Genomic DNA, 23,694 nt, shown 5'->3' with positions numbered 1-23,694 from the left:
CTGCGTTGGGCAGAACACCCCACAGCGATCTCACCGCCCCTCCCTCGCTGCCACCCATGGAGGAAACTTGCTGCTCTTTTCCCACAGCAAAAGACACTGAGCTGAAATCTAAAAGAGAAGACAGCACCCACACACCTCCAACAACACGAGCAGAGGGGATGGCAGCTCCCTTCCTGCTGCCCTACAGCCCCACGGTGCCTCTGCAGGCACACTGCTCTCACCATCAGCTGCAATCTGTCAACAGCACATGAAGGAGTACCACGAGGGACAAATCAAAGGGCCTCAAATGGTGGCAGCTTCACGACAACACGCAGGACACGTGGTGCTGGGAGGAACCTTCCTGCTCCGTCAGGTTTTCCTGGAGAAAAAGATGATGGAAGAAACCATACCCCAAGCTGTGCTTCTGAGGAAGGCATGCAAAGAACACATGGGGGTCTGAACAGGCAGAGAGTAATGGAAAGAAAATCAAAGAGGTGCCTTAGGAGAACCCAGAACAGGACAACGGCAGATTTATTTACAGTAGGACACAAAGAATACATACATTAAGTAAAAATTACAAAGAATACAGAGAAAACACCTTGGGGAAAGGAGAGAAATCAATGCTGGCTGAGCCCCTCCATGGGAGCGGGGATAGCAAAATAAACCTACAATCTCAGAGAAAGAACTTGACTCAAAACTGATGCAGGGCCCACAGCACAGCTGGCTCACGTCCCCTGCTCTTTTCCCATCCTTGATTCCTGGCCAGGCAAACTTTGGTGCGGTGGGGGGGCTGAGAGGGAGTCAGAGTGGCTGGAAGCTCCCTGTCTTTGGGAGCAAGGCCATCACTAAGAGCCACAGGTCGTTGTGTGGACCCTATATAAACCCTTAGGGCAATTTGAGTTAAAGAAAGCAAACCCAAACCTGTACACAGCAGTGCTGCTTAACACGGAGGGTCTGGGACAGCTCTGGGTTGGAGTAGTGTCACCTGGGGCAGCTGGTCACTGGGAGACCTCATTTCTTGCTACAGGAAGGAGCAGAAGGAAAATATTCATAGCTCACATGGAAAAAAAGAACCAGCAAAAAATCCCACCACCAGTTGTCCCCATAGCCCTGACTGAATCCAGCTACTCTGGGGATGGAGGGAGCCTTCACTGCAACGTGGAAGCTCTTTACCAGTAAACATCGTGTAGATTATCAAAATAAAACATTTAGCCTCATTTACAAAGAGCTTCCCATGGGTTTAATCAGGCATCAAACCACAGAAAAAGAGGAGCTCACTGCAGCAGAGCCTGCACTGTCTGTCCCAAAGGGCTTAAACCATTTTGTGGAAAAGAACAAAATACAGCTGAGGGAGTGTACGCTTCTGTTCCCCGGAGGTAGAGAGTCTAAGAGAAGAGAGCAGCAAGAGCAGCTTGCAGGTAGTGAGACAGCTGCTTCTGGCAACGGGAGAGCTCCTGGGGGCTGCTCCCAGTCCCCAGCCCTTCTGCACAGCCACGCACACCCCGCAGCAGCTGAGGCCCAACACTGCATCGGATCGCTTGGCACTAACACAGCAGTGGCACAGACCTCTCTCTGTGGGCTGTGTGACCCCCGGGCTCGCAGGAAGGAAGCCTGCCTGTTTCCTCACGTGGCTGGAGCAGAGCTGCCGGCGTACCAAACCCTCTCATCCTGCTGCCCCTCGTGTCCTTGCACAGCCCAATCCCACAGCAGCACCTCCCAAAAGAGGGGAACGTCCCCTCCCAGCCTCAGCCCTTCCAGAGGATGCATCCCAAGCGGCCCACGCTGTCCAAGGCCAGGAGCTGGGAGAAGTTGATGCTGCTGGTTGAAGTTCTCCAGCTCTCGGGGTGAAATTGCACTTCCTGGGCTCTGAATGGCACCTCCATCCAAATGTAAACAAGCTGAAGCCAGGACTTGGCGGTGAGAGCACGCTGGATGAGCCTTTGGGATCCTTTCATTTTGCCACAGTCAAGCTCCCTCTTCTGTGCAGACAGAAGGAAACCCAGTCTGATACTTGTCCGAAGAGTCTCCCTGAATCCTAAAGCACCCTAAGGGCTGGAAGAAAATGTTTTCACAAATGTTTCCACTGCTGTCTTAAATCCATTCATCATCAACAGAAAAAAAAAATAGAATTAGCAAAAAAAGGGGTTTACTTATACAGAGGGATATTTCTTTGCTAAAAAAAAACTCCCTCAGCTCTCAAACAGGATAATAAAGTTAAAATGTAAGGTATCTACACACCCCGTTCCCCCCAGAAGTAGCCCAGAATCCATGTACACTGTGCCAGAAGTTACATTCCAAAATGAGGAGTTATTTATTTCTCTTGTCACTCTCCCACTGGATTTTGTTTCCTTGAAAGCACTGGGAGAAAATGTCCTCCTCACTGCCAGGAGGACACGGATTCAGAAGTGTCTGTTTTCTGTTGGGTCTGTGCATCTTCAGTCTATTTTCACTGCAGCGTAGATCTTCCGGACAAACATGTAGGCTGCATAGAAGCCAATGGTGCCAGTGAGGAGCCAGAAGGACAGGACCATGAGGGCAGTGTAGCCAAAGTATAGTAAGGAGGGAATGAACTCAACAATATCCAGCTAAAAGAGAAGAGGAGGAGGAAAAAAATAAGTGAAATCTAGGTCAGAGGTAACGTTAAGTCAGCTTGCAAACCAGCCAACACTGTCCACGAGGGGGCATTCAACACAGAGGAAACTCTGCTCGAGGCATTTCTGTCCACACAGGTAACCCAGGCACTTAAAACCTTCTCTCTGCTTTGGAAACCTTTTTGGAAACCTCGTGCTCACACAGGGGTGGACTGGGACTGAGCAGTCCAACCATTTCCTTCCCCAGCCCCAACAGCCTCCTCTGGGAGGGTGCCACTTTCTCCAAGAGGGCCAACAATACCTTGTTCACGAAGTAGAAGATGGCATAGATCAGCACGTAGAAGGCAGATCCTCCAGACACCAAGAAGGTCCTCCACCACCAGCGGTAATCCTGAGAGGGTAGAAAGCCTCAGCATTATCCCACTGGGTTCCTTTCCTGTGTCACTGGGGCCACTGGGTCGGGGAAGATGGGAACTTTTGGGGACAGGGAGGACACTACTCGTTCTTGAAAGGGGAGCACGGTTTGGGCATGGGGAGCTACTCTGCCACAGAGGTATTTCCAAACAAAGGATGAAAAGCTGACAGTGAAACAAAGCCAGGGCAGTATCACAGCACTGGCTAACAAAGAACATGGCTTGCCCTCCGAATTTCTCTTTGGACACGATGGAATGAAACTCTTTAGGAAGAGATGTCAGCTCAAAATACCGTTTCCCAGCAGAGTTTCCTGTATGAAACCACTGTTCCCAATCTCACAGATATCAAGTAGCTTTAACTCAAAGCGTTAAGAGCAAGCACTACCACACAGCTGGGCCACACCAGATTTCTGCTAAGCAGTAATAACACGACCTGTGCTATTCCAGAAGCAAGAATGCATCCTGAGCTGCAAGGATAACAGAGGAAAGGGAGGAAGAAGCCTCACCTCAGCACAAAGCTGGAAGTACACCATGACAATGCTGATTTGGGAGCACGACACCACCAGGATGATAAACACCAGGAAGAGAAAACCAAAAAGGTAATAGAACTGATTCTCCCAGATTGCCTGAAACAAAGACACAGCATTAAATTGTTTCCATGCTACTGTAATCGGTCAGTGAGTGTGAGATGCCCTTCTCCCAGATAACACAGGAAAAAATGAGGGGCCCTCAGCTCAGATCTGGGGCATTTCACTGCACTATGCTTTAGAGAACTCTGGTTGCAAAAGGTGCCTAAAGACAGCTGTGGTATCTCATTCATCCCCTTCATCTCCACAACAACAGCACAGTGAATGCCTCTGTGTCCATGGAAAGGTGAGAAATGTGTGACAGCTGAACAGCTCAGCTTCCCAAAGCCAGGATTTCTCCTTGACTTCATGTGGCATTAAGCTTCATCTTTACCATCATACTTCAGTCTCTCAAGAAGGTTCTACAAACAGCACCGTGTGTTTTCAGCAAAAAAAGAGATGGAAGAGACCCAGAGCCCAGCTCTCCCTGGGGAAAGATACTGAAAGTGCCTGGAGGGAACCTGGCAGCCCCTCAGTAAAAACAGGAGAATGAGACTGCTCCAGGTGGGTGCCCCCTCCCTTCCAGAAGCCCAATCCCTTTGGCACAAGAGGAGTCCTATTCAGGAGCAAAGTGGGTTCAATGCTTACGCTGAAAATGAAGAACAGTTCGATGAACATGGCTCCGAAAGGCAGAATACCTGCCATGAGAATCCTACAGGGTGAGACAGGAGAGAGAAAAACTGTCAGCAGCACACTACAACTGTCTGGCTGCCAGGAGCTCCCTGTAAGCACCCAGAGAGCTCCCACCAAAAGCTCTGCAGCTCCAGAGCATGTTAGAATAAGTTTCACACAGTAGATGACAAAACTTTTCCCACTGCTCAGCACATTAAACCTGTCACTATTAAATGTAATACTGCATTACTCAAGAAAACACATCTGTGATCTGTCTGTGTGCAGACATCAGCAGAAGGGTGATGTTCAGCAGGCTAAAGGAACGATGGGGAGAGGGCTTAACTCACTGCATGGCACTCACCCAACAAATTTGTTCATATACCACCTCTGCTCTGGGATCTGCCTGGGAATCTGATTGGTCCGTACAGGATTGTCATAGGGCTGTTTGCGAAATCCAAAGTAGTACCCCAGGTAGACCAGGGGCAGTGAGATCCCAAACCACATGCACAGCAAGGCCACCATGGTAGGGAAAGGCACCTGGAATCACACCAAGAGTGAGAAAAATCCCACCAAGATCACCTACCATGCAGACAGTGGCCAGGCCAGCTTCAGCCAGCACTGGCACCCACAGTTAGAAAGACATTGTGAAAGCAGGAATTTCTTGACAGCAGTCACCCACCTCCCACTCCAGCAGGCTCCCGGATGGAGTCAGGGGTTACCTACCGCTCCAGAGGAGTGTTTTCCCCAGATGAAACAGTTCAGGACAAAGCAGATTCCGAAGACAACACCCGGATACAAGGTAGCTGTCTGCAAGAGCAAGCATAAGTCATGAGAACACGTGGCTTATCAACCAGATGTCTCTTTCTCATGAGCCCACTGCTGGGATGAAGCACATGTGGAGGAAGCATCCCGTTTGCAGCAGCTCCAATACATGGCAGATGGGTGTGGGTAGGATCTCAGACAATCCCCTTTCTTTGCTGCAGTAAAAGCTTTGGCTTTTACCCTGTACTTTTTCCAAAGCTACTAGGACTTATCCCACACCAAATCTTTGCAGTATAACCAGGTTGCATCCTGCTACCCACAAATCCACAAAGAACTTATCCACAGATGTAGCCATCAAGGAGCACAGAGCACCAAGAGACTCACACAAAAAGCTCCCTTCTTCCATCGGTGTCCTTTCAGAGTCCGGTACAAGCGGCCAGCAAAGAACCCGCCAAAAACTCTGAACAGGAACAAACCAGGACCAAGAAAATGAGTTTTCATTGCTGCAAAGAGGGAGGGGAAGAGAAGAGGAGCAGAGGGGCAGGCAGAACAGTTCTGCTGCATGAAGCAGTGGACACCTACCCCATGAACATGAAGAGAAAGCAGGCAGTAGTCATCAGTGCGCCCCGGCTAGAAGGTGACAGCATCCCCAGCATAGCAACAACTGTGGAAGAAAAAAGGATCAAGTACAGTGGCTCTGATGCACACGTGCTAGCCTGCATCTGGAGGACAGCAGCCATCCCACATAAAGTGGGGTTGCCTGGGATCACTGCTTCCAGCACAGACCTCACTTCCTTCAAAGCTTAATGTATCCACAGCTCCCAGCACTGGCAGAGAGAGCCACAGCTTTGATCTCAAGCTGCAGACCATGCCTTAGCCTCATCTTCCCAGGCAATTGAGCAGGCACAGCTCAGAAGGCAAAGCACACGTGCAAAAGCCTCACAGTCCACTGTCACACAGTGCTTGCTCAACAGAATCCCTGACCTCATACCTCAGACAATGCAAAACCTGACAAAAGCCTTCAGTTGGGAAACATATCTAGAATACCAGAGTATCTAGCAACCCAAACGCTGAGCAAAAAGCACAGCTTAGATCAATCCTGCAAAAAGGAGGCAGCCTCGTGATTTCACCCAAGCTAATGTGAGCACAGACTGAAGCTGTGGAGTCTGAATATTGTTCCTCTTCCCAGTACAGCCACTCCAAGCAACACGTGCCACTTACAGATGACAATCAGGATCATACAGAAGAGCTGAATTCCAGAGCCCAGGAGAGAGCTGAGGATCATGGGGTACTGTGGAGGCCTGAAAACATCTCCATGCACAAGTTTCCAACCAGATTCCTCCATGGTATCTTCCTGTAGCAGCAATAGGAAAAGAAAGTATTCAATTACAGTCCACCAGTGGAAATTAAGGTCCTATCACAGCCACCCTAACAGGTTAACTTCCTTGCAGCTAGTCCTATAGAACTGTATCACTCCAGCTAAGAAACTCATTTTCTCTTGGGCTTAAAATGCTTAAGACCCAAACTGCCAGGGTTAGGGCACACATTTATCAAACTGAGAGCAGTCAGCACCTCACTCTGAAAGCATCTGAGCTGGTACCTGCTATTGGATACAGAGTAGAAAAGATATCACAGAATTATGGAGTGGTTTGGGTTGGGAGGACCCTTAAAGATCACCTAGCCCCCCCCGCCCACCATGGGTAGGAACATCTTTGACAGGGCTGGATTGTTCAGGGCTGTCTGTCCAGTCTGACCTTGAACACCTTCAGTGACAGTACTTTGCAGAACTGTGCTTCCCATTTTCAGAGTCGAAAGAAAAACAGAGCAAGGAAAGAGACGAGACGGAAAGAGAAAACTACGTCCACATCTTCAAACCAGATTCCTGCTGATGTGTGCCCCCCTCCCTCTCTGATCCCAGCCCCAAGAACAAACGTCATACAATGTCATCTTCCTTGTTGTAGTTGGCTATGTCCTTCCGGAGGGTGCGGATGATGATCATGCTGAGAATACCTGAAAACAAGTACAGTTTAGCTCAGGGGCTCCTGCGTGGCCCTGCTGCTCTCATGCTGTGAAGCCACACTGATCCCACCAACATGGACAGATCTGTCCAGGAAAGGAAGCCTTGAGTCATGACTCTTCTCCACCAGCCTACAGAAAAATCAGAAACAAAACCCCAGGGAGCAGAGCAGCTGGTATTCCAGCACAAACAGGGCACTGTGGCTTTCCTGTCGTTTTTTTTCTTTTTTTTCTAAACCACACTTGTGATTCTACTATCCCAGCTACCCTTGGCAGAGAGCAGACTTCAGTAACAGCCTGACCCCACAGAGTGCTGCCTGAACCAGAACAATTTAAGTGTACTAATGCTAATCTCCCACCCCTTCTGATTTAACACAAACAATCCTCCCCAAGCTACCTGCTGCTGAGGCTTAAAGAAAACTCCCTGCCTTCTTCACCCTACACACCTCACTCACCTGAAAGGAAAAAGACGACCACAACTGAGTTGATGATGGAAAACCAATGAATCTGCACGTCACTCATGGTCAGGTAGGTGTCCCAGCGGGAGGCCCATTTAATGTCACTTTCCTGAAAGAACAGCAATGTGTGACCACAAGCCCTTCAGGTACCCCAGAAGCTATCTTTACCCCATGTTTTCTCACACTAGCACATTGCCAGTGTCTTCCACAACACCCGTGTGGCAGATACTCGGAGCACTACCTGCCAACAAGTCAGTGCTGGGTAGGGGCAGGCAGCTGCCACCCAGCTTCCCTCTTCTCCCTCACCTCCCAGTGGACAGAGTAGGTGAACAACAACTGGTTTTCCTTGGTGGGGTCTATTTCCTGAGGTGCAGAACCTGTTGCTTCAGGCAGGGTGCACATGCCTTTCTCATCAGCCTTCAAGTCTGTAAGAGAAAAATGTAGCATGCACTAGGTCAGCCCTCCCATCCAAAGGGCCATACTTTCCACGCATCACCCTGGCCCCAGTCAAGGCACTGTGCTATTACTCCAAATTCTGCAGGGGAAGCATTCACTCCTTTCCCAGCAGCTATGCAATTTGCAAAACAATTCTTACAATTAGCACTGGAGTAGCATTAATAAACATTAGTAAAGCCATCTGCAGCCTTCACCTTAACCAGAAGGGCAAAAGCTAGAGGCTGTGAAGCTAAGGATCTAGACCACAGACAAATCCTCCATCCCACTACACACTAAGAAACAAGACCTCTTCAGCAAAGCCTGCTATTGCCAGCAGAAAGCTGCATGGGATGGTACACTCTATGGGCAGCTTCACTTCAACACCCTGTTTTCATAGTAGGCTTAATGAAATAGAAATGCTATTCTCTCAACTATCATTTCTTAAAATTCAGCCCCCCGGAACAGCTCCCAGTATTCTGTGGCTCTCTGGACTGTCATGCCTGCCAGCAACCTGAGACAACAGCAGCATTCACCTCTTGGCCATAAAAGAAATTCTGCTCCCTTGCTCCCTCCCCTAAAAGTCTCCCACCTTCTAGTTTAATGCTTTGGGGAATCACTTCAAAGCGCACGACTCTGTAGGTGGGCTCCTGGTTTTCTTCCACATCCTCTCTGTGGTAGTAAAGGATGAAGGAGAGGTGGTTGTGCAGGTAGAACTAAAACAGATTGACAGTAAATAAAACGTTAGCAACCCAAAGGACGAATAAGCAAATTTCAGAAGCAAATGGAAAAAGCTAGGGAAGGAAACTAAAGACTCCAACTGTTCCCAACTGCTCCAACTGTGCTACAGTGAAAGATCAAGCTAACAGTTTCCAAGGCTAAAAGAACAAGAGGAGAGAATGTGTATTGAAAAGGTGACAACTCAATGATTCCAAGCATCAGTGACAGCGTTTCAGTCTATTTCTGGCCCAGACAATACAGTTATGTTCAGATATAGCTGTGAGCTCAGTGAAGCCTTCAGTTGCAACAGGACCACAGAACTGATGCTGGAAGGACCTCAGCAGCCATAGCCTGGAGTTTTCTGCTTCCTTTCTCTATCAAATGAACATTAATCAGAGTCTATGGGAGCTCACAGCTGTCCTAAGCTTGCACTTCCAAAAGGCTTTCACATCACCTACTACAGGAACACGGTACAGCAATGTTGAGCAGGCACAGCAGGTTAGTGAAAGCATTATCAGTAAGAACTTGAGTAACAGAGCCGTGTGTGCTACTGATCACTTGACTGTGCTGAACAGATGCATCTGTTAAGTCAAACAGCTCACCTCCAGAGTACACAGTCAAAGAAAATATTTGCAGACTTGTGAAGCTACTCCTCAACGCTTACAAACAGGAAGAAGCTCTGTTTTATGAAGTTTGCCAGTGCCTTTATTTTCTTTTCAATATCCCATACCCTTTTTTCCCCTTCCTTAACTTTTTCTTTCACAAGAAAGTAACTACACTGTACTGAAGCAATCAGACTTGTGTTTATTCTAGTGTGGAATGTGACTACAAGTTTCTTTTGTTTGGTTTGGTTTTTAAGTACAAGATGCTCCAAGAGCACTGAAGACCAGCCAGCCTTTGTTCTGAGAGGAAACCACATGCAGTGCATCAGGTCAGTGCTTGGAATCTTGGCTGTCATTGCAGTATTCCCTGCTCCCACTCCCTTCCATCAGGGGACCTCTCTCTCTAAAAGCTTTGGTTGCATTCCTAACCCCAGTGTCCCCTGGGGGATTTCTAACACCTTCTGAAAGACACCCCCAGCTCTTCCAGGCACCCCTCAGACAGCATCCAGATTCTCTACCTTGTTACCATCCAAAAACCCAAGCCTGTATCCATGCTCAAACTGCACATCCTTCTCCTTCTTCTTTTCCTCTTCCTCACGATTGGAATAAAACTCCAGCCTTGTTGCCACAGGTAGGTTATCAGCAATGCTGAAAACACAGATTTCACATCAAACTCGTCCACAGCACAGAGTTCCCCACTGACACAAACCCAGGCACAAGTTGACTCACAGGTGGACATAGTAATCCTCCCTGATCCTCTCAGCCATCAGCTTGCTCTGCTCCACTGTCAGAGTGACTGGTTTGTTGGGAAAGTTGCACAGAACCTCACATTTCTTCTCCACGTTCATGAAAACCTGGAAAGGTGTATTTACAATTCGATCCCCACGGAGAACCTCACCTGGAAAACAGGGAAATAAGGGCAGGGTTGAGGACTGCCAGGCTTCTTTTGCCACTGATACTGCCCAGTGCACTGTACAGCTGAAGTGATGAAAGCAAGTCTCCCTCGTTAGCACAAACACAAGGAAAAGACTGAAGGATGGTTTAGTTATTTTGCTGGAAAAATTACAAAGCTAGTTACATGCTTTCCTTCAGGTCATTCATCTCCTTTCTAAAACATACAGACTCTCTGGTTTGCAAACAGCCAGCATATAAAGAAACAGAGGGAGCAGGCACTCCATGGCTTATCAGAGAAGACATGGACAACTGCTTTTCCTCCTCTAAACCCACACTCAGCTACAGTGGCAGCCTGCTTATTGCTGGGGAGCATTCTCTTCAGCAGATACATACCAAGGTTCTCAGCTTTGTATGTTATCTCGGTGGGCTGGCAGAAGGGCAATGAGTAGTACTCATATGGTAACTGTGTTCGTGAGCTGGTGAGCTTCACAGCCTGGAGGAAGAAAGGAAGAATTATCCCTGTGACAGGACCCACTTTCCTACTCTCTTGACATCAGCCTGAAGCTAAAGGCCACTTCAAGACACGTCCTGTACAGCTCACTCTTGGAAGCTGTAATAGCAGACAGAAGGTCCTTGGAGAGCTCCAGCTTTCCTTCCTTTTGCACAATTCCAAGCTGCACATCCCCTATGACTCAGTAGCATTCCACTCACAAACAGAGGAACCCTTGAAGAAAGGAGCATGGTGGACTGGTTTCACTAATATAGGACTCAGTGAAGTCCCACAAAATAGCAAAGAGCTTCAAAGAGATTCAAGGGTCAAATTTCATGCGAGACTGCAGTTGTTTCCTTAAAAAAAGTAAAAAATAAAAACCATGTCACACTCAACCTGGAGGTCTGGCCTCTAAAAGCATGAAGAGTTGTGCAATCTTTGTCTTTGGGAGCCACCAGATTGGGAAGACAATGAACAGTGACAAACCTCAAACATGTCTGGAGAGTTCTCACAAATCACACTGCACGAGGGAGGCATAGAGACATACTGGATAGCCAAGGCCACAGTTGCTCATAAAAACAGGAGTGTTTTGTAATGCAGCCAAGCTCATTTATTGGAAGAGCACTGGCAAACACACTGACTTGCCTTATCACTTGAGGAAGCATTTGGCTCATGCAATCCCTTTGAGAACAGCCATACCAATACCTCCTCCTTCCAGGAAGCTTTCTGTAGCCACAGGCAAATCTCATTTGCTTAAAAATAGCCCAGACTGCAGCCATAGAGCAAGTCGTGTTGTGGGAGCATCAAACCTCAGCATCCCCAAGGGTCCTGGATTTTGCTGAGACAGAGCCCACAGCTTTAGAAAAATAAATGAAAAGGGCTATAAATTGCTGATGCGTGGAAACAAGGCCTGGCTTCCTCCTGTATGGCAGCAGCAGTTCCATCACTCAGTACCAGCAGTATCACACAGGAACAGCTCTTCAGCAAGCCCAGGCTGTAAGACCCACAACAAGAACAAACACGTGTACTTGGAAAGGGCTTATCATGGATTCCACTTGAGTCAGTACAAAACACACAAACCAAATAGAAGAGAACACTGAAAAGGTCCAACTCAAACTACTTCTCTGACCTACCACCCTTGGGCCAACCCTCCACACACACCTGGAGGGTCAGTACAGCATGCAGAAAAATCAGATTCAATTCACTTCACAGCTGCAGTGAAAAAGAGGGCTCTTTTTGCCAAATAGAGCAACACCTTGAGGAGTTCAGTACAACTGCTGAAGGAATTGAGTAGAAGAAATCAGAAGCAAGAAAGAGAACTGCAATGGGAATTGTAGCAACCACTTGAGGACTCCTTATCCCAAGCACCATACGTGAAGGCAGTGAAAATCTGACCTGCCAGTCCCACTTAGCTCCTATGACATAAACTAGGAAAAAGAAAACACACACAGAATGCAAACATAGTAGTAGCTCCAAGTTTATCCTACCTTTATTTCTACAGGATCGTTCCAGTGGAAGTTGATAGGAGCCACACCAGGCACATAGAAAGAATCTGTACCATGAAGACACAACAGCAAGAGCAGCAAATACCTTAGCCTTTCCTGCAAAAAGGAGAAGACACATTAAAATACAAAACAAACAGCAGAATGTCACTGGAGGTGTGCAACACCATTGAAAGCACTCATCCCAGACATTACTGAGTCCTTACAGTCAAGCAATGAAACAAGTTAATTCAGAAAAACCATTCTTAATTTTGTTCCACAGCTCTCATTGAGCACCTTCCACTCTCTGCTTCTCCACATGCCATCAGGAGAGCATCAGCTTTGTCCAGCTACAAAACAACCACATTTAGCTGTACTGTGCTTTGCCTTGTGGGTTACCAGAGAGCAGGCATTAACCCTGGCCTGGATTTCCACCAGCTCTGTGGGTCAGGAGCTGCCCCACACCGTTACCTGGGGTGCTCAGGATCACAGCTCACTGCACCCAAAGGGGCTGCTCACATCCCCTCTCCTTCCATCTATAAACAGTGTTGTATTTCTCTTTTTTTTTTTTAATACTGAAGCGTACATAAAATGTAAATGCAAAAGAGCTACACAGAATGTGTTAAAACTAAGTTGTCAGCTATTATCTACCACCACCCTTACAAGGAAGGCTTCCAGACCTATCCCAAGTTCAGCTTAATGCAGTTACAGCAGGCAAAGATCATCTGGAAAGCAACTGGGAAATGCTTCTCAGAATTCCTTGGACTTGAAGTACCCTGAAACAGCATGGATTTCCTGCACTGCACTAAGATTTGCCTGATCTGATCATGTAAAGGAGCACTGTGACTCTGAGCCATGAGGAAGAGGTGCCCCACAGCAGCCAGCTACCCATAGCAGTTCTCTTGCTCCATCTGTCACCAAAGTACCACTGCACATTTAGCAAAACCCAAGAAAAACCAAGACCACACTGGTGCAATCCTTGCAAAAAGGTAAGGACAGACCTTTGGAAGGCACTTAGGAGACACATGAGCACGTAGAAGATGCATTGGTGATGACACCTATGGCAAAAGTCAGGCCCTTGGATATGGATGGCAGTGACTCAGGCAGTAATAAGCAACAGAGAAGATGAGAGGGGGACTATGGAAAGTACTGCCAGGCAAAAATATTTGGGACAAGAAATGGGAACACCGCTATGCAATAGGTGGGATGGAGTTTCAAAAGTGAAACTGGAAAGAAGTATGTGCAGGGCAATGCCTGGAGCCTTCCTCAGCAGGATCTTTACTGCCACACTCACAAATGAGCTTCCTCTCCTTCAGATAAAGAGAGCTTAGCAATGGCAACACAGACAAGTGCCAAAATATCTGCATATGTCCTGGACCTGGCCGGGCAATCTCACATCTGGAAGATGCCTGCAGGACAGAACATCACCTGTGCAAGATCAAAATAAGCAGGACAGAGCTCCGCCTGTCACACCCCCAGGTGAGGAATGACCTTCTAGAAAAAGGACATGCTGTCATCATAGCCTCTACCAGTTCTGAGCATTTCAAAACATATGTGAGAAATTACTCTGGGGACAGTCTAGCATCTAACGTGGCAAGTAATCCCACAGCAAAGCATCAGCAAAGCAGCAAGTAGTGCAACACACTCCAGACCAAGTCAGCCCAGGCCATCAGCACAGGGAGCAGCTGCAGTGCTGCAGGCAGGACCCCAGCACTGTGCAAGGCACAGGGCCCCAGCAGGGACACAGAGCTCAGCACCTGAAGCCTGTGGGACTCTACTGAAAGGATCTGAAAACATGACAATGCAGTTCCTGTAATTAACCTTAGAGTGAATCACTAAACTGTAAGAGCAGATTAACTGGAACCTTCCTTACAGCTCTTCTAACACTGCATTTCTTGTCCCATGCACAGTGTAACGCTATAATGTAACGGAAGGTAGAGAGATAGCAGCAGGGTGACAAAGTCTTTGGCTGCAGCAAATGAGGACAAGCCCAAATGCAGCAGCCATGGATGCAGAAATGAAGAAAAAAAGCTGCTTACCCTGGGTTGGCCCTGCCTTCCCACCAGGTGCTCCATCACTGCTTCAGGCTGGGACTCAGCATTTCCCCTACACACAGCCACAAACAGAAATTCATGCAAAAAACCCTTTCCAAGAAGGTACTTCTGGATAGTTATCACTAGGCTTAATATGTGCAAGCAATTCCAGGATGTTGTTTCTTTGATTTATCTCATCTAGAAAGACTTGAACAACATTAGAACAACATTACCTTTTCTTTCTACTAATTCTGAAAGAATTTTTGTGAAGGATCCTCTGAGCAGCAGCAGTCCCCAGCACCCTGTGAGCAGTGCAATACAGCTCTTTCTGTATCAGGGTTACAGTAGGTCTCACTGGTTCTCAGCTCAACTACAGACTTGAGAAAAAAGTGCAGTATTTTCTTAAAGGGAAGAAAATGAAATAGGAAATGAGAACAGCAGTTAGTGTATGAATGAGATGATAGATATATGGGGGAGAAAAAAGACAAAAGATACACTGAACAGAAGAAATTAAGAGCTTTCAATCTTCATTTTTGATGAAAGCCAGGGAGAGCGGCCCATGCCTGGCCATTTGTCCAAACGCATGTCCAGCCAGATGCACAAAGCTCTGATCCCAATCACCATATTATTCCATATGCGACCTTTAAACATGGTATCAGAAAGGCAACAGAGAACACAGTGCTCTAACGTGGCAAGAAACAAAACCCCGCATACAACGGAGCACACCTGGGCTCTCTCCACATGTACTCACTCACCAGGCAGCCACGGGATGAGCCCTGCACCACCACCACCACCACCTGCTCACTGCCCTCCCTTGCCCATTGTGTCCCTGACAACTGCTTGCACAGCCTCACCCTTATCACGTTCCCGCCCAGCCTGCGCTTGCACCCAGAGGAGCTGCTGAAAGCCTTCAGAAAGGAGACAAGAACTGCATTCACATCGATCTCAGACAGCCCCTTTGACACCGGGAGAGCCGTCAGCAGCCTTTGCTGCCTTTCACAGAAGGAGGCTATAAGGAAATGCCCCATCTCCTGGCGTTCCCTCCTCCTTGCCTGGGAGGCAGCCAGCAGAGCACAGCGGCATTAAAACTAAATGAATGAGAGCCTCTGCTCCCTGCACACTGCCTGCCTGAGAGCGGGCTCAGTACCAGCACACAGCTGCTACGGGCAGTCCTACTCCTGTAGCACTCCAAGGTACCGTCCTTCCACGCTGCCGGGGAAGAAGGCCGCTGTCACACCCCACAGCACGTTTCCTCCCGCGCGTGGGGCCCTGATGCTCGCCCACAGCGGCGGATTCCCACCAGGAACATCTCCTTAAGGAGTAATGCGATCACTGAAGTATAACTCCACCGCTTGGGACGACGCACACGCCTGAACAGGAGCAGCCCCCTGCCGGGACCGGACCGGAGGAGCGGAGCACCGAGGGCTCCGGCTCGGCCCGCGACGAGCGTCCGCCGCCCTCTGCCCTCCGCCGCCGACACCGCCCCGCAGGGCCGCAGGGCCGCCCCGGGAGTTCCGCGAGGCCGCAGCCGGACTCGGAGCACCGTCCTCAGCCCGGAAAGGCCGCGAGGCCGAGGAGCCGCGGGACCGCGGGCGGTGCCGCTCCCGCCCGGGCCGGACCCGCCGGACGGAGCCCGCACGGCCGCCGCCACACTCACCACCATCGCCGCCGCCATCTTGGATCCACGTGTCGACGCTGACGTCAGCGGAAGCGGCGCGCGGTTGGCTGCGGCGCCCGTCGCCATGGAGACAGCGGCCTCGGCCCCCGGCGGCGGACTGCGCTCAGCCGGGCCCGGAGCCGCCTCCAACGGCAGCGCGGGGCCCGGCCCAGCGGTGCTGCCGGCGGGGCGGAGCGGGGAGCACGAGGAAGGCCGTAGCGGCTCCGCGGGCCCGGGGTGGCGCTGGGGATGAGGGCGAGCCGCGCCGCCATCTTTATTGAGGGCAGCGGCCTTCGCGCTCAGGGCGGGCGCGACGCCGCCGGCGCCATCTTGTGTGCGGGCTCTGACCCCGCCGCCTCTCCCCGGTGCGGCCTGGCCCGGCCCGCGTCCCGGCAGCGCACGAGGACGGCTGGGCTGCGGTCCGAGCTCCTGGTCCGGGCGGGTGGCACAGAGGCGCGGCGGTTCTCCCCGGCAGCCTGCCGTGGTGATGGGAGAGCTGCAGCCGTGGGGCGGTGTATGTATTTTACTGACTATGATGCCGAGAAATCCGACAAAGTAACTTGACCCACCAATAAAATATGTCAAGCAGGTATTCCCTTTATCACAGTGCTGGGTGCATGGGGATCTCTCTACCAAACTTGCACACCAAAGAGAGAAACGAAGGCATATTTAAAGGCATAGCACATGTGTATTCATCACATTCCAAACTCTGGTTATTGAGGGGATTAAACCTAAGGGTCAATTTTGCTGTAAATTTTCAAACCTTGAAGGGGGAGAGCTCCTCACCATTCCTGTGGGTGTTTTGTTGAAGAGAGACATCTGACATCTGTTTGGTTATCTTGGTGGGACAACAGGATGTCCATCCTGCTTTCTTATCGACAAGTTTAGCTGCCTTAGTTTGATTTATGCCCGCCCCCATTCCTAAGTTTTGTTCTCTGTGTAACACACCTGGCCCAGCAGATAAATCAGCAGGGAGCAGCACCTTTGTTGCCATGTACAAGTATTACTGTCCTTTGTGATGATCAGCTGTACCCTGAAAAAGACTCCTTGCCCCTATTTCTGCTTATCTTTACAACCATAAACAGAGACATCGTTGTGACAATCATCTAGATGATTTGCAGTTGTCTTTACTAGAGAGAAGCTGTTCTCATGATTCAGTGTGTTCCTCACACTCAGCAGATGATGTGCCACGAGGAGTGCTTGGGATTCCCAAAGGGAGCTGTGGTTTTGTGGCTCCTCCTCAGGACCCCGTGGCAGCGATGAGCCCAAGTGCTGCAGTGCTGTACCCGGAGCAGATCCATCAGGATTTCAGCAGCACATCGACTTCAGCAATGTCCAGGTGCTGGCTGCTGCACAGCACACATAGAGCCCACTTGTGCCTGGCCAGGCCACATCTGGAAGTCATCATTTTCTGTGCTGGGCTGGCAGATGAGAAAGGCATTCACAGACCACCAAGAGCAGGATGGGGAAGAGCACAGTGCGTGTGGTGCTGCCGAGATGGCGTGCACAGTGCAGGAGCTCTCCGCAGCCTTCACCACGCTTCCTGCACTATGCCTGCTGCTGGTACTGGCCCTCTGTCGCAGTAAAGAAATCCTCCAAAATGCTCTGCATGTACTCAAAGGTGGGCCGGTCCTCTGGTTTGGTCTTCCAGCATCTCATCATGACGTCGTAGAGCTCCTCGGGACAGCTCTCCGTGCGGGGCATGCGGTAGCCGTGCTCCAGGGCCCTGATCACCTCTGCACTCGACATCCCTAGAGAAGCAGGACGGAACAGGCGGATGTTTCAGCAGCTGTTGCTGACTTCATAAAAGGCAGCAAATGAACAAAACCCAACCCCCACCGCCAGGCACCATCACTGTGGAGAGAAAGGACAAGTTGGAGGAGCAGGGGAAGGGGAGATCCCACTCCTCTTGAGGGAAGTGTGATATGAGCTTTTCTGCATGAAGCAGAAAAACATGGGCAAGCATTGTGAACACAAACTGTCGTGACCCTGAAGTCTCTGAGCAATGTTTCCAGTGTGAGGTTCGAATTTCTTGCCATTGCCTCTGTTTTCAGTGACTGACTTCACGAAGCAGTAAATCCCATAGATGGGGCCTGGGACATGGAGCACATCTTTTGGAAGAGGGTTAGAGCAAGCATTTCACCTCCGTACCTGGGTATGGGATGCGCCCATAGGTAATGATCTCAGTTAGGAGGATCCCGAAGGACCAAACATCAGATTTTATCGTGAAAGATCCATAGTTGATTGCTTCTGGTGCAGTCCACTTAATGGGGAACTTGGCACCTGAACCAAGAGATCCAGTGAGAGAAACATGAGCTAAAACCCAAATGCTGAGAATTTGGTAGTGCCAAACAAAGAATTTGGTAGGGGAACAAGAAACAAGCAGAACAGGAAGATGTGGAGCGATGCAAATGAGAGGGGCTTCCACTCATCTGTTCACTGCAGTACGTCCCTCCCTTGGTCCTTGCAGCTGAGTTTGCACATTGATGAGGGGCTCTAAGGGAATCCCACAGCTCCTCACCATCCCGGGAAGGGGCCAGACTCCCACAGTAGCTCTCGTACCTTCCCGGGCTATGTACTCATTGTCTTCAATGATCCTGGCCAGCCCGAAGTCTGCAATCTTGCACACCAGTATTGCTGACACGAGAATGTTGGCAGCTCTCAAGTCTCTGTGAATGTAGTTCCTCTTCTCAATAAAAGCCATTCCTTCTGCAATCTGCAAAAAGCAGAAAGACAAAGGGACACCTATGGTGGAAATGTGATCAAGGGCTGCGTGGGGAGCACTCCCAGTGCAGGGTTGTGAAGGAGGTTGGGGTAACCCAGCACTTATGGCCGGGTGAGAAAAGCAGCAAGAACTGGTGTCCGGGGAGCTGGCATGCTCAGGAGCAAGTGTCTGGAGATGCTGATGGGCCAAACTGTGGCAGCTGCATCCGTAGCTGTGCAAATGTGCTGAGTAGATCATTCTCCATTATGAGCAGACGTGACGACAGCCTCCAAATGCATGAACAGCTGCTGGAGAGAAGCAGGGAGCTTCTCTCTGCTAAGGGGACACCAAATGGAGAGGGCCTCTCTAGGGAGAATAAAAAGCCCTGAGATGGGTCTCTAGAGAGGGCCATGAAATCAGCCTGGAGGCAGGATAGCACTGCCGACCCCAAAGATGCTCCCTGCTCCATCTTCTGAGCTCTCTATGCTCAGTGACTGTGCAGCTGTTGGCTCCTGAGCAGCACGGAGATGCACTGCTTTGTGCACAACCCAAACCCCACTTTGTGCTGAATTAGCCCTAGCTGGGATGCTAGCAGCATCTGGGAGGCAGAGGGGCCGGGGGAGCTGGGAGGGAAACACTCTCCTCCCCATTACACCAGGGTAAGGTGCACAGAATGCAGAAGTAAACAGGCACTGCAAGAGCGGAAGGGTTATCTGCAGGGCCCCATGTGGCTTTGCTGGCTGTGACTCAGCAGCGTCCCCAGCCAGGAGCCCAGCTACTGCCTGCACAGAGCAGGACAGGCTCACAGGGGTGTGCTGCAGAGCCAGCATCCTGCTCTGCACCTCCGTAGCCTGGGATCCCATCCGGACTTTGCCAGTTGCTCAGGTTCGAGGCACCAAACTTGGCTTCCCAGGGTTGGCTGTTGGCCAGCAGCTGCGAGCACTGCAGAAGCAGCAGTACCTAGATGGTGTCTGCACAAATGGTTGCACATGCAAAGCTAGGTGGGCAAGAGCACACCCAGCTGTACTCAAAAGCCTGAAAATGTCCCTGAGCCTGTTTTCACTGAGTCCCCCTTCTCCCCAGCTGCCTTCTCACAGCCCATGGCAAATCTTTCGGCTGGAAGAAGAAGTCAAGAATGACTCCTACCATAAACCTCCTGTAGGCATTGCTGCTCCACGGGGAGCTGTGTGCTCACAGCTGAGGCCACACCACTCGGAGCCAGCACACCCTGAAGAAAGGTCTGTGTAAAAATGAGCAAGAGAGTGCCAGTTCCAGCTCTTCACCCCTACAAAGCAGAGCTGCAACATGGGCCGCCAGGGCTGCAAACCCTTGGGGCAAAACTCAAGGCCATAACACACAGGATTTGCAGCACCAGCAGTGCCTCGGCTTGCTGCAGTTAGTGGGTTAATGGGGAGGAAGCGACTGCTTCTCCTTTTGTGCACACCTGCTCCCGCAGTCCGAAGCACAGCAAACCTCACTGCCCCACTCCTGCATCCCCTGTCCTGTGAGTCCTCGCTACGCACAGAGGTTCTGCAGTATTTCCCAGCGTTCAGCCCTGGGAACCAAGACTTGTGCTCTGCTTTACAGCTCCTTGGCAGGGAGGAAGGATAGGTCCCCGAAACCCATGAGCTGTCAGGGTTTAAGCTGCTCGAGCTCAGTTTTGCATTGCTAGCACCGGGAGCTGGAATAGGAAGCTGGGAAAGATCTGTGCCCTGCTCACCTGCGCAGAAAAGTCGATCAGCTTTGGCAGTGGCTGCTTGTTGCCTTCCTCACTCTTCAGGAAGTCCAGCAGGCTCCCTGAAGACAGAGCATGGCACTCAGCCTGGCTGCAGCCCCACAGCTCCCACACTCACCAACCAGTGGCACAGGTCCCCTCCTGTCCCTCTCTCTCCCTCTGCCAGGGCTGTTCCCCCATCCCCCCTGTCCCCACCTCCCCACATCCCACACCACGCAGGCCAGCAGCACCTTTCTCCATGAACTCGGTGATGATGTATATGGGCTCCTCCCTGGTGACCACGGCGTGCAGCCTCACCAGCTTGTCGTGCTGCAGGCTCTTCATGAGGTTCGCCTCCTCCAGGAAGGCACTCACAGACATGCTGCCGGGCTTCATCATCTTCACTGCCACCTTGGTGTGCTTGTTGTAGGTTGCTGCCAGGACACCAGCCTCGCTCATCGTCATCCCCCCACTCTTCCACCACCTCTCCCATCCCTCACCCTTCTTCTTTCACCTTCCTCCCTTTGCTGCCCTCGCTCTCACCCATCCACACTTCTCCGAACTGCCCAGCTCCCAGCTTCTTCTCCAGCTTCAGTGACTCCCGAGGAATTTCCCAGGCATCTTTCTCCCAGGGCTTCTGGGGTCTGGGCATGCTGCAGGGGTAGGTGAGCCTTCGGCACAGCCCATCACTCTGCCCTGCCAGAGAGCAGCAAGCCCAGTGAGCCAGGCTCCTTGCTCCGTGGATGTGGGGCCTCAACTGGTGTCAAACACCAGCACCACAGCATGGCATAGCCAGGGCACTGGCATGGGGATAGGCATTTCCCAGTCCCCATAAGCAATTGGTGCCACCGAGACCCCTACCAGGCACTGTGGGGGGACACTGAGTGGCCATGGTCCCAGCGGGAGCAATGTGCCAGGGCTCACCCTTGTAGTGCTCCACCAGCTCCTGCAGCGTGTTGAAGCAGCTGCGTGACGTGATGTAGAAGCCTCCACTATCCAGCGTCCGGATCCTGTAGTGCTTGATGCTGCTTCCCTGCAGTTCGTCCCCGTCCCGCACTGACAAGGAGTAGCAACCTGCTCGGGGATGGATGAGCTGTGCCATGGGGCAGCATCTCCTCAGCTCTTGGCTGAGCCACCAGCATGGCATCGTGCCTGCCTGGCCCCAGCACAGCTCCAGGCAGCAACGGCTGCCCCAGGGGGGCACATTCCCTGTCTCCCCATGGGGCTCAGGACAGCATCATGGGCTCTTGTTGGGATGCTGACAGTAGGAGGATGGACCCCAGCTCCTGCCCAGCAGCAAAGCAGAGCCCCCGGGGCGTACTGAGCCCCTCTCCTGGTCAGATGTGCAGAAGGAAGGACCTTCTGGGGCTGCCTCAGAAGGTCCCATTCCCTGATACCTTTGGTTGTCTCACTGTCCCGAATCATGAAGGATCCCGACATGTTCCCAGGGCCGAGCAGCTGCCGCTCCGCATCCTTCCGGCTGATGTCCTTGAAGAACCATCTGTAGCAGGAACAGACAAGCAACAACTGCTGCTGGGAGCCAGGAAACCAAGGCTGTCACAGGCTGGGGCTGGGGATATTAGCCCTGGCATGGTGGAGATGTGGGGTATGGCTGGAGATGACTGCAGTGGGAGTGCATGGGACACTCACTCTTCTGTCTCCAGTGAGTTAGCTCGGGCGACGAAGTTGCTGGGGATGAAACCCTTGCACCCTGTCACCAGTGACCGTGCCTGCCACCACTCTCCCAGCCTGAGGACACAGACAGCCACGGGTCAGCACAGAGCACTTCCAGCACCCGGGGCAGAGCCCCATGAGCCATAGGGAAAGCCCGGGGTGGGGGACACATACTGCTCCAGGACCTGCAGCCGCTCCCCTTTCTGGAAGCTCAGATCTCCAGAGTGCATCGCCTCGTAGTCGTACAGTGCCAGGACCACGACCACACTGTCCCCCGAGTCTGCAGCAAGAGGGACTCCTGGGTGCCTGTCCCCATGTTGGGACCACACACTGGGCACCCATGTGTCCCTGCTGCCAGGAAGTACAGAACTCCCACCCCACTGGGTTTGATCCCACTGAGGACCCCACTGTTTCCCCCACCCCCCACCCCAGCACTGCATGTACGCACCATCCGCCGGCAGGGGCACAGACGCTCTGCATTCATCATGCTGCAAATGGAATGGCAAACAGGGCGGTGTCATGGGGGCGTAGAATGGGACCTGTGAGGGACTTGGACACTTGTCCGGCTCCAACCTGCTTAGCACTGGCAGAGAGTCTCCTTCTTCAACACCTTCCTTTCTTTCTGACTGTTCATAATTCCTCCATTCCCACCAGTGTGGGCTGGGACAGACCTTGCACTCCCATCTCAGTGCCCACCTCAGCCCTGTGCCCACTGTCACCCACATACATGGCTCCGTGCTCCCTGTGTCCCCCAGGACACTGCAGCTCCCACTTACTTGCTTGCTGCCAGATGTGAGGTCCTTCTCATCATGGCCTGTCTGTGTCTTCTCTTGGACGCTGGCTGCCTTTGACTTCATGCAACCCATCCTGTGGGCGGAGGGGGAAGAAGGGCCGTTGCAACAGCACCAAAAGCCTCACAGCCCACAGCTCCCACCCCAGAACTGCTGGGTGCCCACAGCCCTGCTCCCACTGGCAGATTGGGCTCCACAAAAGCAAAAGCCTGACTCTCCCCCAAAGAAATGTCTGTAGGAAAATGTGCTGCCGGCAGCATCAGTGCAGGGAAAGCCCCCAAAAGGCACTTCCCTCTGTCCGGCAGAGACCTCAGCCCAGGGGAAAGGAGAAGGGTGCAGTAAAGGAGGAAGCAAAAGGCTGTGGCACTGTGGGGGACATGCACGGCATCACCTCGGCCCCATGGCTCTCAGGAGACCATCGCTGCCACCTCCCAGCTGTGCCACCCTCACTCCTGGTCCTTTGCAGAGTGCCGGAGCCTTTGCCCACCATGCTCTCCAGTACTAAGCAGATGTGGCTGCACACCTCACAGCCACTGACTCCTCACATCTTGAGCCACTGTCTCATGAAGCTACCTGGTGGCAATGGCTATCCCCGGGTGCAACCCATATTCTGCAGCTCCTGTGGCTGACCTCAGGTGTGGGGACAGGATGGGACACCACAGCATCACCTCCTTCCCTCCCAGCACCCTGGCACTGACTTCATTGCACTGCCCCTCCTTCTACTCCCAGACTTCGGTCCCCTTTCTGGGGCCACCACGCCAAGCAAGAACAAGACAGGGGCCAGATCCAGCGCAGGGCAGCACTGCAGCAGCACTGCTGTTTCAGGCAGGGATGATGCAGGGCAGCCCTTTACCAGGGGCTCAGAGTCCCACCTGACCCCACTGCCCTCGAGGCTCTTCTCTCACCTTGACTGCTGTCACAGGTCCCGGTTCTCGTCTGTGTCCCAAAGCCAAAGCCACTGCTGCTGCCACTGCATTGAGCTCGGTGTAAACTCCTCCCTTGTCCCGGTATGGCCCCGCCCCACCTGGTATGGCCCCGCCCCTGC

At 51.6% G+C, this 23,694-nt stretch overlaps 2 protein-coding genes across 2 annotated transcripts; both read right to left on the bottom strand.

Moving 5' to 3' along the window:
• Window positions 1-262: 262 nt before the first annotated feature.
• TM9SF4 (transmembrane 9 superfamily member 4) lies at window positions 263-15,853 on the bottom strand. Its single transcript, XM_065754581.1, has 18 exons — window positions 15,767-15,853; window positions 12,083-12,196; window positions 10,499-10,598; window positions 9,941-10,109; window positions 9,730-9,859; window positions 8,482-8,605; window positions 7,764-7,882; window positions 7,455-7,566; window positions 6,923-6,993; window positions 6,205-6,337; window positions 5,566-5,647; window positions 5,368-5,443; window positions 4,945-5,028; window positions 4,583-4,758; window positions 4,198-4,261; window positions 3,490-3,609; window positions 2,872-2,961; window positions 263-2,564 (listed from the first exon to the last, which is right to left on the bottom strand). Exons 1-18 carry the CDS (start codon window positions 15,851-15,853, stop codon window positions 2,415-2,417), a joined length of 2,001 nt encoding a protein of 666 aa, XP_065610653.1. The 3' UTR covers window positions 263-2,414.
• Window positions 15,854-17,130: 1,277 nt separating this feature from the next.
• HCK (HCK proto-oncogene, Src family tyrosine kinase) lies at window positions 17,131-22,979 on the bottom strand. Its single transcript, XM_065754630.1, has 12 exons — window positions 22,635-22,979; window positions 22,307-22,346; window positions 22,033-22,138; window positions 21,835-21,933; window positions 21,582-21,685; window positions 21,109-21,258; window positions 20,728-20,880; window positions 20,436-20,618; window positions 20,191-20,267; window positions 18,329-18,482; window positions 17,918-18,049; window positions 17,131-17,517 (listed from the first exon to the last, which is right to left on the bottom strand). Exons 1-12 carry the CDS (start codon window positions 22,722-22,724, stop codon window positions 17,315-17,317), a joined length of 1,491 nt encoding a protein of 496 aa, XP_065610702.1. The 5' UTR covers window positions 22,725-22,979; the 3' UTR covers window positions 17,131-17,314.
• Between the last annotated feature and the right edge of the window lie 715 nt (window positions 22,980-23,694).

Source organism: Cyrtonyx montezumae, unplaced genomic scaffold, assembly GCF_038088225.1.
Source record: "Cyrtonyx montezumae isolate F1298 unplaced genomic scaffold, pur_monq_1.0 scaffold_9, whole genome shotgun sequence".
Classification (NCBI taxonomy): Eukaryota; Metazoa; Chordata; class Aves; order Galliformes; family Odontophoridae; genus Cyrtonyx; species Cyrtonyx montezumae.
The sequence above is the reverse complement of the archived record's forward strand: the minus strand, read 5'-3'. Positions and strand labels throughout refer to the sequence as shown.

What these genes read in the sequence shown, in the direction of transcription:
- HCK (XM_065754630.1), bottom strand. Translation starts at nt 22,724, where the DNA reads ATGGGTTGCATGAAGTCAAAGGCAGCCAGCGTCCAAGAGAAGACACAG. An exon ending in TGTGCCCCTGCCGGCGGATG is followed by an intron (nt 22,139 to 22,306) that starts GTGCGTACATGC and finishes CTCTTGCTGCAG; the next exon opens with ACTCGGGGGACAGTGTGGTC. An exon ending in GCTGGTGGAGCACTACAAGG is followed by an intron (nt 20,881 to 21,108) that starts GTGAGCCCTGGC and finishes GCTCTCTGGCAG; the next exon opens with GGCAGAGTGATGGGCTGTGC.
- TM9SF4 (XM_065754581.1), bottom strand. Translation starts at nt 15,853, where the DNA reads ATGGCGACGGGCGCCGCAGCCAACCGCGCGCCGCTTCCGCTGACGTCA. An exon ending in GGTTTTTGGATGGTAACAAG is followed by an intron (nt 8,606 to 9,729) that starts GTAGAGAATCTG and finishes AATCTGTTTTAG; the next exon opens with TTCTACCTGCACAACCACCT. An exon ending in ACTTCCAGCTTTGTGCTGAG is followed by an intron (nt 2,962 to 3,489) that starts GTGAGGCTTCTT and finishes CTACCCTCTCAG; the next exon opens with GATTACCGCTGGTGGTGGAG.